Raw genomic sequence first — 15,368 nt, 5'->3', positions numbered from 1 at the left:
GAAACATCGTTTTAACGAAACTATTCTGCTATGTTGAAGGAAAAAAATTCTTTTAATCATTTGGTCATAAATTTTAATGTATAATCGTTAAATCTATTCGATATAAACTTTTATAATAAATTTTCATTTGTAATCAATAAATACCACCTCTAAATATTAAATCCAATTGCTGATGAATATCAACATAAATTAGCCCATATCTTTGAATCATGCATAATAATTTATTCACTTTTTTTCTCCTGAATATTTTTATCTTATTGTTTAGTTTTTACTTATTCCTCCTCTCAGTTTAAGGAGTACACAGTTTCATGACTCTATAGATATTTTTATATTGTGTATTTCCCAGGGCTGGATTACACATTAGGCCAGACTAGGACAGGGGCCCAATTAAAAAGATTTTTTTGAAAATAAATTTTAAAAAATTAAGAAAAACAATGATTTAAAAAAAATTTAATTTCAAATGGATATTAATAAAATACGATACTTTTTTTAGTTTTAATTTAACACAATAAAGTAAAATTTAATTTATTATTACTTATTTTTATTTTAAATTTACTTTCTTAAATGAAAAGATATATAAATACTTTTATATTTGAATAAATAAAATATATACGATAGAAAAAAAAATTTAATCTAAGGGCCTCGAAGATTTGAATGACCTAGGGCCCCGCGTGCGCTTAATCCGGCCCTGCTATTTCCAATCGTAACACTCTTCTTCGATATTAGAGGTGCATGGTGCACACCCCGTGTAATAAAATCAAGAAAAGAATAAAGCACTTATCATGAATTGTTAACTCAAGGCAAGAAGAATATCTTTTAATTTAATTAGAAGAATATCTTTTAATCTAATTAATTTGAATTAAATAGAAGTTGTGGAAGAGAAGTTTAAGTCACTCTGTAACTCGAAGTTGAAAAAAATCCTTCGTAGCAGAATAAAAATTTGGAAAAAAGAGTTTTAACATGAAATGGTGCTGCTCTCTAGTGGGAAGAATCTGACTTACCTTCTCAATAGAAAAGGGGGGGGAGAATATTACAAATTACTATGTGGTAGCGCTTTCCGCTCCCATGCCACAGGTCCTGGGTTCGATCCTCTGGACCGGGGAAGGTTGACTCAGCCTTTCATCCCTTCAGTGGGTCGATAAATAAGTACCAAGCTTGCTTGGGAACTAAGCACTGTGGGTTTCGCGTTCGACTGGAAAACTAACCTGAACATCTGCTCCTGCACCCCAGAGCCCAAGGTCAAGAAAACTGAGATGGGCACACAGTAGGCCTTGGCCCAGTATAGGCTGTCGAGCCACTGAGTTCTCAGAGAGTACAAATTACTATTTAAAAAAGAGATAAATGCGAAAAGAAATCTTTTTGAAAATACTAAGCTTAAATATAATAAAATTAAATTCAGATAAAAAAAAAAGTAAATTTTATTCTTAATCAATAGATAGCGCCACTAAAGATTAAATCCAATTGCTGATAGATTTGAACATAGATCAGTCCGTATCTTTGAACCATGTATATTAATTTTTTCTCTTTTTCTTTCCTGAATATTTTTATCTTATTGGTCTTATTTTTACCCATCCTCCACTCAGTTTAGAGAGTACATAGTTTCATAACTCTATAGATATTTTTAGTTTGTGTATTTTCAATCGTAAGAAAATTCCCCGATATTCGTAGCTCTCCCCGTGAAATAAATTCAATTAATATAAATAGCTCATATCACGTCAAAGCAAGGTGAAATGTCTAGGCATCACTTTCGTACAGTTCTCCTCAAAAAGTTAAATTAAAAAAAAAAAAAAAGAAGTCGTATGAGGGAAGTTTAAGTCACGATGGCTCGAATGAGAGAGAGAGAAAAAAAACTTCAGAGCGAAATTAAAACTTTTGATTACAGAATTCTAACATGAGTAGTGCTGCCCTCTATTGAGGAAAATCAGGTTCTGCATAGTATGATTGAAAAATAAAACCAAAATTACGACTAAAAATTTTTAAAAGAAAAGACGATTGCGAAAATATTTCAACTTTAAAATAAGAAGCTTCAACATAATAAAAATAAAATGAAATAAAAACAATTCAATACATTTTGATTTATTACAATAGTTTCCATTTTTTTATATTACTTGTGGGTCTTCTTAGAAACTTTATAATATTAAATTTATTATAACTATTATAGAAAATTTCGTATTTTTGTATACCTTTTATTGACGAATTTATTGTGTTGATCCGCAAAGCAAAGAGGGTTGTCTTAACTAGTATATTAAAGATTAGGCCCGCAAACCGTTAAGAATGAATCCAAGTATAGTTTGTCTAAAGTAAGAACTCCCCTACCCATTCGTCTGGACCCGTAGCTGCGACTATAGTAACTAGGTATAACTATTTCAATTAGGGGTACGGGGATATAGGGAATCTTTTCTTCAGGTATAATAAAGGGAATCTTTTTCTTTGGTCTACTGTGTTAGCCCTAGAGTGAAGAAAAGCTACTCTGCCTGAAATGAGCCATTCTTGTTTCCATAGCAGGTGGCCTCAGACTTTGTGGCGGGGGGAATTCTTATCGTAGACAAACTATACGTGAAACCAGATCATTGAGTCAAAAGTTATTCAAGGTTTTAACTTTCTATTTTGCTCTCAGTAGTACATCAATATGATTCAGTTTTAATGTAGTGAATGTAAGTAAAATATTCTGATTTATTTTTATACCTATTTTAAACTGATTTCATGTTTTTGTATAGTTGAGCAAGATAAAACAATTGATAAAGGAAAGTCTTTTGATTAAGAAATTAAGATAGTTGTTAAAGAAAAGTATAATTTTATCCGCATGTGGGTATTTCGGATAAATACTTAAGTATAGCACCCTATAATGTAACCATATGTAACCATATATGAAAATAAATGCATATGTAAGTGGAAGGATAGTGGAGAGAAGAAGTGGAAAGGGAGAGTTTTATAGAAAAAGCTGCATACAAACTTTTTCTATAATATCTTATTCTCTCTGTCAGACAATTTTGCAGTTTTTATTGATAGTAAAACTCTTTTTGTTCGTTTTAAAAGTTGATTATTACTGTATTTTGAAAAAAATATATATGTATATATATATATTTAGGATGATTAAAAATGTAAAAGTTTGGTGTATACAGATATACCGGGTTGTAAAATTTTGCTGGGTCCGGATACTTGGAGGAAATCGAATGTCAAACCCTGGAGCGTCCGGATACCAGGCAGGGTTTAAGATTCCAGGGAAGCTGGGTCCGAATACCCGGTAAAACTGGGTCCAGATACCCGGTACTCAGTGAAAATCGAATCGTAACCCAGCGTGGTTCGGTTAACCAGCAATAATTTAATTTTTTACCTACCAGTTCCGGGTACCCGGAAAAATTTGGATTTATTAATTGGCCGGTTTCGGGTACCTGGACGCCAAACAATATAAAAATTATGTAATTTTCTATCGAATACATAATATATATATATATATATATATATATATATATATATATATATATATATATATATATATATATATATATATACACTATTTGAAAGAAAGTGACGGGACACGACACTATAACGACATAAACCCATATTTATTAAGGTAGGGCCTCCTTTGACTGCGATCACAGCTGCAACCCTTCTGGGCATGATTTGCACTAATTTATTTAGCCATAGTGGCAAGAGGAATTTCCTTCCAAATGCTTAACAGGAAGTTCCATAGATCATGCTTGCTTTTGGGGAGTGGGGTGCAGGCCCTTAACCGGCAGTCCAATTCGTCCCAGAGATGTTCAATTGGGTTAAGATCAAGGCTCTGCTCCGGCCACTCCATGCGTTTAACGTTGTTGTTCACATACCAATCAAGAGTCCTCCTTGCAACATGGGATCTTGCGTTGTCGTCTTGATACAAGCAATCATCCATACCGCACGTTGCCCACAAGATAGGAAGGACATGATTGTCGAGAATATCACAGTATCCATCGGCATTCATCATACCATCAACCATCACCAGTGGGCCAGCCCCATACCAGGAGAAACAGGCCCATACCATCAAAATCCTCTCCCACCAAACTTTACAGCTGTCCCGTCACTTTCTTCCAGATAATATATATATATATATATATATATATATATATATATATATATATATATATATATATATATATATATATATATATTGTCGTAAAGCATCTGCTAGGAAGTGAAGATTTGTTCTAATAGTAGCCTTAATAATAAATTAATTCCTAATTTGATTCACTTAAATTTTCAAAAGCTTAATGCTGGTAAATTTCGGATATTTAAAAAATAATTTAACAAAATGACGACTCATTGAATCAAAAATATTTGAACTATCAGGGTTAAATTTTTTTATCACTTAATAACTATAACGTGATTTACGTGCAATAAGATTTATCTTTTGTACAATCTCTTATACTTTTCGATAATCAGTAAAAAATTTTGCCCCTTAAGAAATGTTGAATAGAAGACTCATATAAAGGTTTTGCAGTTCTATATATGGTTTTTCGGAGCTTTTTCACCAAGGAAAATAAAAAGTCACAGTTTAAGTGCCTTACACTTGGAGAAAAACGATGATTTAAAATTATATATATCATCTTGCTGCTACGAATTGTCTGAGCTTCAGAACGGACGAATAACTTAAAATATTTTACTTTTTTAAAACTGCCAATTTAGCGACATTTTTTCACAAAGAGGAAAATTATCAAAATCACTGCCTTATTCTCAGTTTCTGAAAATTTTTATGAGCCCAGATAATCAGCATTGGAGTAAGCTTTTAGATATTAAAAAGTTAACCGCAAACACTTTTCATTTCCACAAAACTGGGGTTTTTCTACGTGTTGACGTTTTGCGCCATTTTCAGAATAAGCATAGATTGTACTAGCTTTAGACCAGTGGTCAAAAGTAGCGCACTACAAGTAGTGAAACAACTACAGTCGCTACTATTTTCGTTGCTTGTAGTGTAATGTGCTACTATTTTAAAAAAGTAGTGTAGTGAGTAGTACAATTAAAAAAAAACGGAGTTTGTAGCTATTCCTGCCAACTGCTTTTAACGTTAGTTTAGAACAGGGGTTTCCAACTTACATGTGGCCGGGGGCCACAATTAAAAGCACAAATCAAATGGCGGACTGCAACTTTATCAAAATTTTATGTAGACCTCCTTATGTTTGAAGGAACATTAAATATTACTGTCAGATTTTTACCAAGTTGTGAAAAGCAAAAGTATTGAATTACAACTTAAAATAAGAAGTAGATTTTAAAAAAAATTTAATTTCATATTAAAAAATTCGGGCTACAATAACTTTAATGTGCATCCATGTATTAAACAATTAATGTGCAACAGATATCTAATTGTTGAGATATAAAACTTTATAAAAAAGGTTGGTATTAAGACTTACATAGTTAGTACACAAAATGTTCAATGGCAAAATTGAGGTTTGTCTGCTGCAACCACCAGAGAATAGATATTTGCATTTTAAATTTAAAATTTACAAATGCGTGTGTAAATATTTTCGTCCAAAATGAGTGGTTTCAAAAAGTTAAATCGGAGAATTTCTTCGAGAAAATTTCTGATACACACATGCTAAATTATATTCACAAAATGCAAAAAAAAAAATTAAATAAAAAAGAGCAACATACACGATTATTTTTGTATTTGAATAAATATTTTCTTGGATGCAAAACCTGAGAAATAATTTTTTTTGCACCGTTGGTATGATAAATTTCACAGAAACGAAGAAATTAGATTTTTATTAACGAGAAAAGTATTTTAAATCCATACAGATTTTTTACGAAAATTGTGCTCAAAGAATGACAACTAATATATTTTAGTTCGTGGGCCACAAAAAAGACTTCGCGGGCCCCCGGGCAGACAGTTGGAAACCACTGGTTTAGAAAATATACACAGTTCTAAATCAAATCATTTTTGGAATTTAATTGGTACAAATCTTCACTGGTCCTAATTGGATGCAATGAAAATGACCCTGCGATTGATGCTGATCGTTAACTGATGAGAGTTTGCGTATTTAAAATCACGTAAAACTGATATTTAAACCAGCCAATACGAAAAATAAATAATTAACAACTTTGGTAACACTTTCACATGCAAATGCGCAATCGTGAATCATAGAAGTTATTTCAGAAGAAAGGAACGTATTTTCAATGTACTTAGCGTAATGTGCTTAATACATATACGTGGGGTTTTCGAGGAATGAACAGTTTTTTCTATGATTGAAATTTTTAATAATAAAATTGAAATTAATTTACATGTATGATGAAATATGAAATATTTATAAAAAATATGAAAATTGAAAAGTATGGGCCGTCTGCCCTGTTATCATAAGCAAGAAGATGGGCCGTCTGCCCTGTTTTCACAAGTATATGCCCCGTCTGGCCTATGAAGTTAATTCTTCCAGCAACAAACGAAAACTGTTTCTTTCGATTAAAAAGGAATGGTGGTGGAGAGGAAGTTGTGGCGCTGGAATGATGGCGGCAGAAGAAGGAATGAGAGGCAGTTTTTTCCTCATTCTTCATAGAATAAAAAATATTAATCAATTTAATATTAATCTAAATGGAAGAGCATTAAACAATTAAAAAATAGAAATTATTTGATAACTTCACATTTTATAAATTAAATATTCGCTGTCGAAAAAGACACGAAAAGTTGAAGGTTAAATAAACAAATTTAAAAAAAAAAGAACTGTTTTGGAATAACAAACCGGCTCATGTAAAAATGAATAAATATTTTTTAATCGTTCTCTTAAATTTAAAGTTATCGAATTTCCGATTCCACAACCATTTTGAACATAGGCGTAAATTTATTTATCCTGCAAAGCTCGTCTCCTTAAAGTAGTGAAGTAGTTACCAAATTCTAAAGTAGTTTGTAGTCACTACATTAAAAAAAATAGTTATAGTTAATTGCATTTGTAAAATAGTAGTTGTAATAAACTAAAAAATAATAGTAGTTGTAATAAACTAAAAAATAATAGTAGTTGTAATAAACTAAAAAATAATGTAGTTTTTCTGACCACTGCTTTAGATAGGCTTAACTAGTCCGAACTGTCATGGGTAACTGTCGTGAACTCACAGACGTTATGAACATTGCATATTATTTGCAAAGAAACATCATTTCATATTACGACGAAACCTTCGAAAAACAACCTTCATGTAACGATTCCATGTAATAATTTTGTAGTTCCATGTTCTGTATTTTGTTGTTCAGTTTTGTTCTCCGTATCCAAGTGATTTTGAGCCCCGAAAACAACAAATAAGGAGAAAATTTGCTTACTCATGAAAGAAATGTTTGGTGAAGTAACGGGCATTTACGGTACACGGAGAAAAAACTACGAAAGAATCATATGAGTTAGCCTGATGGTAATGATTTATGGATGGTGGAAAAATAAAATGAAAAATATCAATTAAATAAAAATTAATTTAAAATAAAAGAAAGAAACGAAACGAAACACGCTTTATGTTAAATTATTGAAATAACACAGAACAACACGAAATAATCTTTCACATTTTGACGAGCAATAACATATGAAATAAACTAGACAGTTAAGTTCTGTTGTTTGCATGTTGTGACCAAGTTTGTTGTTTAAATGGGTGTCTCAACAGCAAATTAAGTTTTTATTTTCTTCCTTCACTCCTTTTTTTAAAAAAAGGTTTCTTGGATTAATTGCGGGTAAAATATGGGAGAAATATTCTAATTAACCAATGAATATTCTTAGATATTTGGGGACGAAAGTTCAGCTGCTATTTTTTGTTTTTTAAATAACAAAGTTTCTTGCCTAAAAATCTCCCGAAGTGTTTAGTTCTCGTGGTTTTCCACGTAACGCAAATACAGGTTAGATCCATCAAAAAGCCCTCCACAAGTCCGTCCCAAAGCTTGATCTAGGAGTTCCCTTGTCTTCTGAATTGAATTTAAAATTACAAGGCTACGGTTAAATTGATTCAACATTTTTTTCACTTAACATGAAAATAAATCTTCGAAATTAAATAAACTTTGGAATTAAGATTGATATGGTTTAAAAAAATGAAGGAACACTTTTTTTTAATATTGATAATGCATTATTTTAATATGTAATACTAGACATACATAACTCATTCTCACACCTTTTTTACTGAATTAAGAAACCTTAAATATTCAGAACTAGAAAATTTCGTCAACTATTAACAATGTTTCAGTGGATACCACTGAAATTTAACATTATAAAAATAAGTTATATTAATTAATTTATAAATAATTTATTTTCATTAAGCTGCATTAGGACACAATATATTATACAGTCGAACTCGTTTATAACGAGTACAAAGGGACTGTAACATGTACTCGTTAAATCCGAGTGCTCGTAATAAACGGGTCCTTAAGGCAGGCGTGCAACCAGAAGAGGGGGGGGGGGGTTGGGAGGTCAAATTATTGAGTTTACATAAAATTTAATTAATACTTACTTACTTTAATTAATTTAATTAAATACTTTTCTTAATTTAAGGACAACTATCCCCCCCCCCCAACCAGCAAAAAATTTCTAGTTGCGCTACAGTCTTAAAGGAAAGAAGCAATAAACGGAAAGAAAAATAAAGGAAAAGATTCTTACCAAAACATTTATTTTTTTCATTAATCTACATATTTAAAATAGTAGTTTGTTAGCTTACTTTGAAGTTTCAGTTCACGGTTTTTTTAATATTTCGCGCGCATTTCTTATGATTTTCAAAAAAAGATTGCAAGACAGAAAAATATTGCTCGCTAAAACCGGGTCTTGCTCGTTAAAAGCGACTTCTATTCCACAGACTTAACATTCATCCAACCAAATATTCTCGTTTCCCTCGGTAAATCCGAGTTCTCGTTAAATCCGAGCTCGTTATAAACGAGTTCGACTGATTGTTATTGACCATCTTAAATAGTTGGATTTAATTACGAAAATTCAAACGAAAGCAAGAACGTATTGACTTTCACTGCACAGTAAATGGACGGCAGATGGACACGTGTGACGTCAGTTAGTGAATAATCACGTGACTTCCCGTTTCAGGTGAAAAGGAAACTAAGCGTTTTTTGCTTAAAAATAACTTAAATAACTTACTCTTAGAAAAGTTATAAAATGTTTTCTGGGAGATTTAAGGGATTCTGAAAGTCTTAAGATTTTAAAAAAAATTGACTATTATTGTCCATTGGGGCGGCTGTTCACCGCTGTTTATGAAATAAAATACAATATTGTTTGTTGGAAAAATATAACTACAGGGTTTTTATTTTTTTTAATTGTGTATTCTTAGGTTAACTTCCTTTAAGATTAAAGTTCTTAATGTAAAAGAATTTCTAAAGACAGAAGGAGAAGTGTGCAGCAGATAAACTACTCGCTTGACATTGGATAGAATGAGTTCCACATTTCCAGAGAAAAGCAGCTTCACCAGAAATTCATGGCTTAGGAAACCAATCAACAAACAGAGGGGAAGGTAATTGTTTTAAGTTTCCCGCCAACATTCTTAAAGGGATCTCCAGTATTCTCGAAAGTCGGATACTTAATATTCGATTTTTCAGGAACTATTTGGCCAATTTAGTTCAGATTTTCTTTTTTGCCATATAAAATTACAATCTATAAAATCTTGTAAAAATGTATAATTACTTGAAATTAATTTTTTTTTTACTATTATTAAACAAAATGATGAATAATTATTAAAAATTATTTTTTGAGTAGATAAAAGAATTTTTTAATTTCGTGCGAAAAAATTTCCCAACCCGCTTAAAACGTTCTCGAAATATGGCGAAATATGCAAATATGCTTTCGACCGCTCTCCTGACTAAACTATCTTAGATTGCTGCTATTTCGGGGGTAAGGAATCAAAATCCGTCGATAAAAAACGTATGTGTATTCAGAAAAGATACGTTCTCTTGTGTGATGTCGTAATTTAAAATATAGTCTGCATTAACTATTTGTCCTATTTGAAGTCATCCCCTCGATGCATTGACAGCTCTAGTACGTAAAAATCTGATAATTAGTTTAAAAGTTATTAATTGTGCTTAGATATTCCCTTCATTTATATATTTTCTATTATTTTTTTTATATTATTATTTTTTTATTATAGCACTGCACAGTGGCCAAAATTTAAAAAAAATCACTCTGAATAACTTTTGTTTTAGTGACCGGTTTTCCACGTACTAACTATTAATTAAATTTCTAAACGTATGTATGTTTTTTTTTTCCATTTCATATTTGGATTTCTAACCTTCAAAATAGTCGCAATTCAAAATTGTGGTCCTAATAGTTCAAAAGGGAAAGCGGGTGAAAGTTAGGTCCTCTTAATGTTAATTTCACTTTTCGTGTTTTCGGTCATAACTTTAAAACGAATTGCGCAATTTAAAAAAAAACTGCTCCCACTCATGAAACACGTTTACCCAAAGATAATTTAATGCAATAACTATATTGTTGTTGTTGTTAATTTACGTCGCACTAGAGCTGCACAATGGGCTTTTGGCGACGGTTTGGGAAACATCCCGGAGGATGATCCGAAGACATGCCATCACAATTTTGATCCTCTGCGGAGGGGAGCAATAACTATAAATTTTGAATATTATTTATTATTTTTTATTAATCACTTTAATTCTGGACGAAAATATTTTCAATTCTGAGTCATAATTTTTTTTTTATATCATAATAATCTACGCATTTTTCATAGTGAAATCTAAAATTTCAATTGCTTTCATTTAGTAGAAGATTGGAAAAATTAAAATTAATAATTTTGAAAAAAAATTTGGCAATAGAGCAAAAACTATTTTGATTTAGCAGTTTACGCCTAAATTTGGTAATCTTACAAGGAAATTGACTTATGTAAGCCTAGCGTGAGCTTTTTCACGATTTTTCGTTGTTTTAATTCGATATCATTTTCTTTTTTTTAATGATAAAATACGATGTTTATTTTTAAGTTGTCTGCAAATTATATTATTCAATAGTAAAGAGATTTGAATAAAATATCATATTTAACGAATGTCAAGTTTTATTAACACATATTTTTGATAGAATGTTGTTATGCATCAGTTTTTTTTTAAAATTTAAGTTTTTAGTTGATGCATTCCACTATTGATTCATTTTCAGTAAGGTGCGCAAATATGCATTTATTAGGAATAATATATTTACCAATTATTAAATGTATATTTTAATAACTAAACAATAAAAATATAAATGAAGATACTAGTTATGTAAAAACTATCTTTATATCGTCTTGAAGCAAACTCTTGTGACTTCAAAAACGATTATCTAAAATTTTTTTGATGCTTTAAAAGTCACTACAAAGAATATAAATATACCGAACATAAAGAACTGTCGAATATATAGCTAAAATTTTGAAGCGTCTTAAAATATCTCAGTATCTTATATTTCGCCCTAACTTCTTAATTTTGAAATTAAATTCTTAATTATCTGACCCCATGTGAATCTCAGAGCTATTCAACCAATTATTTCGTTATATTTTCTACCCTTTCTTTATGTTACCACGTAGATTTTTTTCTCGATAATGTACTAAACTATTTTGTATAATTTTTATTATAACTTGAAGTTTTTCTTTAAATTAACACTCTCTTTAAATAATTGTGAAGTTTTTTTCCGAGTCTCAGTCGAGTTAGTTAGCCAGTTAGCTGATAAAGAACATTTTCTATCTTGAAATTACTCGATGCAAAAAGTTTGACTGATCGTATTAAATAAATGCATCCTTTTCTCTAAGATTGAACAAATAAATTATCTATTTATTTACTTTATTTCACATAATGTTACACCATTTAAATTTAAAGTTACATCATAATGTTACATCATCAAACACACATAATGTTACATCATTTAATTTTGCAAAAAAAATTTTGAGAATTTTTATCAAGAAATTTCAATAAAAAATCAATATTTATAAACGCAGAAAGAATGCTTACGTTAAAGAAAAAAAAAGCAATTTTAAAAATTGCCTTCATCGAAATAAAAAAATTTCATAATTTTTTTTCTTTCTAGCCTTACTCAGACGCAGAAAATCATTCCGTTGAGAACATCAAATTAGAACAAAAATAATTTATAAGTAAATTTTTTATTATAAAATTCGTAACACTCACCTACTTTATATATCCGGAGAATTTCAAATTGAAATGTTCTTCGTTTGAAAATTTTATTCTCCAATAATATATAGATAGATTATCCCTTTATTAATTTAAGATGATAATCCACGCAATAAAATTTTATAATTGTAAGATCTCAATCTAAGTTTCAATAACTTAAACGCAAACTTAAAAACAAATAGTGGAATTCTAGTTGAAATTAAACATTTAAAATTAAACAGTACTTGCCAAGAAAACGATAAAAATTTATTAATAATCAATACAAATGATACAATTTCAAGTAATTCGGATGATTCTTTATTGTTGTTCTTCGTACTATATAGATACAGAAATATATACTATTCTATAAGGAAGAAGAATATTCTATAACTATTACAGTTCTGCCCGTTCTGAAATCACATTTATTCATTAGTATGAAGTAAGCAATGTGGAATTAAATAACTTCCCCTTAATTTATAATGAATTGAAGGCAAAACAAATGTATTTTACCTTAATACACCCATCTTTAACAGTATGCAATCACGAAATCGGAAATTATCGGTTTCAAGTTTGTTGATAATGGAAAGGAAAAAATTATTGAGAAATTGTTCTTCAAGTTTTGGGCGCCTTCTGTTTCCGAATAATTTACCAATGTTTTGGGTCATCTTTTCAAGTTCTGCGTTTTTCTTTGGGAATTTTTGCTTCTTATTTGCTGCTAAAAAAAAGCGTTCTTCTCTACCCATGATTATGATAGAACTAAATGAAAACTTAATAAATAAAAGCCTGAAAATATCGCCTCCACTAGAGGGCGTATTAAGGCTTTGCTGTCTTGAACAGCCCGACGCTGTTCGAGTTAGTGATGATTTTTAACTATTTCTTAGCGCAGTATATTTTGTTTGTCAAAAATTAAAACCAAAACATCTATCACTGTTTCTAAGGAAATTAATTTTAAGTTTAGCATCATATTTTGGCAACACTATATACATAACCAGAAAGGATGTTGTTGTGTTCTTGAAACTGGTGTAAAATTTCATTGTTTTTTTACTTAATTCCTTTATCTGAATTTGATTTCAATTTTATGTTTCGTTACTTCCATATTAAGTGTATTACTTCAGATTTATTTATAATGGCCTGAAGTTTTGGTTTTCCTCTGCGTGTAGAAAATGAGCAAAGATACATTCCTTTTCCGTATTTCCTAACAGTTACTGGATCACGCTTAGCCACCGGCATTAGAAGTTGATTGGCTGAGTGAAGCTGAGAGCCAGAAGTCAGATGGTTGTGTTGTGACGTCACTTGTCGTGTAATTCTTATGTTAATGAGATATTCAAGATGGAGTACTCTAAAGTAGTCTAGCTAATGTCGAGGAGAGTGAAGAGTTGTAAATATTTGAATTTATATTCAAAATATGCCGAAAAGACTTAATGGAGAAATTCCTCTACCGGATGGGTGGGATGTGGGTCGGGATTTTGACGGAAAAATTTATTTTATCGACCATATCAATAAGAAAACTACATGGATTGATCCTCGCGACAGGTAAGTCAATGATAAGCCTATGATTGGAATGTGAGACTCTATGTCTTATTATTTTTATTAATTAATTAATGAATTGTTAATTATTGAATTATATGTACCAATAATTAAGTGCTTTATTAAAAAAAGGTTGTATTATGGCTGGTAAGTGTTTGAGATCGCTTTAAATTACTGCCGAATACCTGATGGTTATCCCGCCATGGGGTAGGGAGAAAGAGGTACTTGCTTAATTAGGCTGTTAGGATTCGCATTCCGATCAGAATTTCTTCAATCGCTGTTTAATCATATCTTTTCTCTATTACCTCCCGCAAAATATGTACTCGTTGATATTTTATATGGTATCAATTAGATTATCTTGATTATTAAATTAGAAAGCAGGTTCCCGTCTAATTGTACTTGTTAGTATTAATTGCACCAATGTTAAAACAAAAAAACTTATGAAAATGTTTCGTAGGATTAGTCAAGTTTCATGGTGTACTACAGTAAATAAAACTATTAATTTCTTAAATTTATAGAACAATATCTTGAATTTTATTTATTCTGATCATTTGCAGTAGCTGATACATTTCAGTCACATTGTATTTTTATGACAATATCCTTATTACTTTAAACAAAATATGTACTCTTAGTTTGATATAATATCAATTTATCTTGGTTACTAAATTAGGAAGGGGTCAAATCCTGTGTTTGTATTAATTGCACCAATGCTTAAAAAAACAATGAGAGCTCTTTATCAAAATGGTTTACTGGATTGTTTTAGCTTCATGATATAATAAATATAGCTAATAGTGCATAAGTTTATAGAACTATATCACCTTAAATTATATTGATTAGGATCAGTTGCATCTGTTAATATATTTCATACATATTTGTTATTTCTTTTTTTATGACAATATTTTCATAAGGTGTAAAGCTAGTTTATTTGAAATGCATAGAAATCTCCACAAATTCTTGATAAACATCCTTAGCTAAAAATGGAATGATATTTTATTTTTGTAATACTTGACTTGTTGACAACTTTAATATCTTAGCTAGTGTTTTCTATTCAAAACCTTTGTTCTTGGTTGGTGATATTTCTAAATGTAAGCTTATATATTGTTAATGTAGTGAAACTTCAAAGGTAAGCTTCCATTGCCTAATTTTTTGTATACGAGGATCACTTTCGTAGTTTTGAAAATGGGTCGAGTAATCTTAGTCTTTCATGTTAATTAATAAGTTTGAAAGTTATCTTGTCATATGTGTTGGAAACATTTCCCTGACAGTATCTGTTTATGCCCAATAACTTTGCCAGGGCCCCAAAGGTTTTTTTTTCTTTCGAAAATGAATAAAATGTGTCATGGTTTAACTAGAATAGCTTCATTACTCTTTTTAAATTAAACCCTTTCTGTGAAGTTTTATTAGTTTTAAACTAATACTTCAGTTATTTAACTGCCAATTAGTTGTTTTGAAAAAAGAAGTAAGTATTAAATGGCATGCCCATGCTAATAATATACCTCTTTGTTAAATAATGTTCTGCATTTACTCCATCAATGTTTATTCATGGTCAACTTTTGAACAATGCGAAACTTTTTTAATACTTATTTATACTTAAAACTACTATGTTAATAATACTTTTGAGTTATTCTTAAACTAAAAGAATGGGGAAGATTTCACATTATGATCTGTGGTAGAATCTTGGCAACTTCTGGACAGTGGCTTGCGAGAAATGAAAAGAAAAAAAAATCACTGAAAGTTAACAGTTCAAGGAGTATAACTAATAGCCACCCTTAAACAAAACTCTACATAT

General features: G+C 30.3%; 1 protein-coding gene across 1 annotated transcript in view; it reads left to right on the top strand.

Moving 5' to 3' along the window:
- The first annotated feature begins 12,852 nt into the window (after positions 1-12,852).
- Positions 12,853-15,368, top strand: part of kibra (WW and C2 domain containing protein kibra) — a 48,761-nt gene continuing 46,245 nt past the window's right edge. The window contains exon 1 of the mRNA XM_016055572.5: positions 12,853-13,585. Coding sequence (XP_015911058.1) covers positions 13,458-13,585 — 128 coding nt within the window. The 5' untranslated portion in view covers positions 12,853-13,457. The remainder of the gene's footprint in view (positions 13,586-15,368) is intronic.

The sequence above is a fragment of the Parasteatoda tepidariorum genome, chromosome 12 (assembly GCF_982258835.1).
Source record: "Parasteatoda tepidariorum strain Cologne lab strain chromosome 12, Ptep-v5.0, whole genome shotgun sequence".
In the NCBI taxonomy this organism is placed as follows: Eukaryota; Metazoa; Arthropoda; class Arachnida; order Araneae; family Theridiidae; genus Parasteatoda; species Parasteatoda tepidariorum.
Note: the sequence above shows the minus strand (reverse complement) of the source record. Positions and strands in the feature narration are given on the sequence as shown.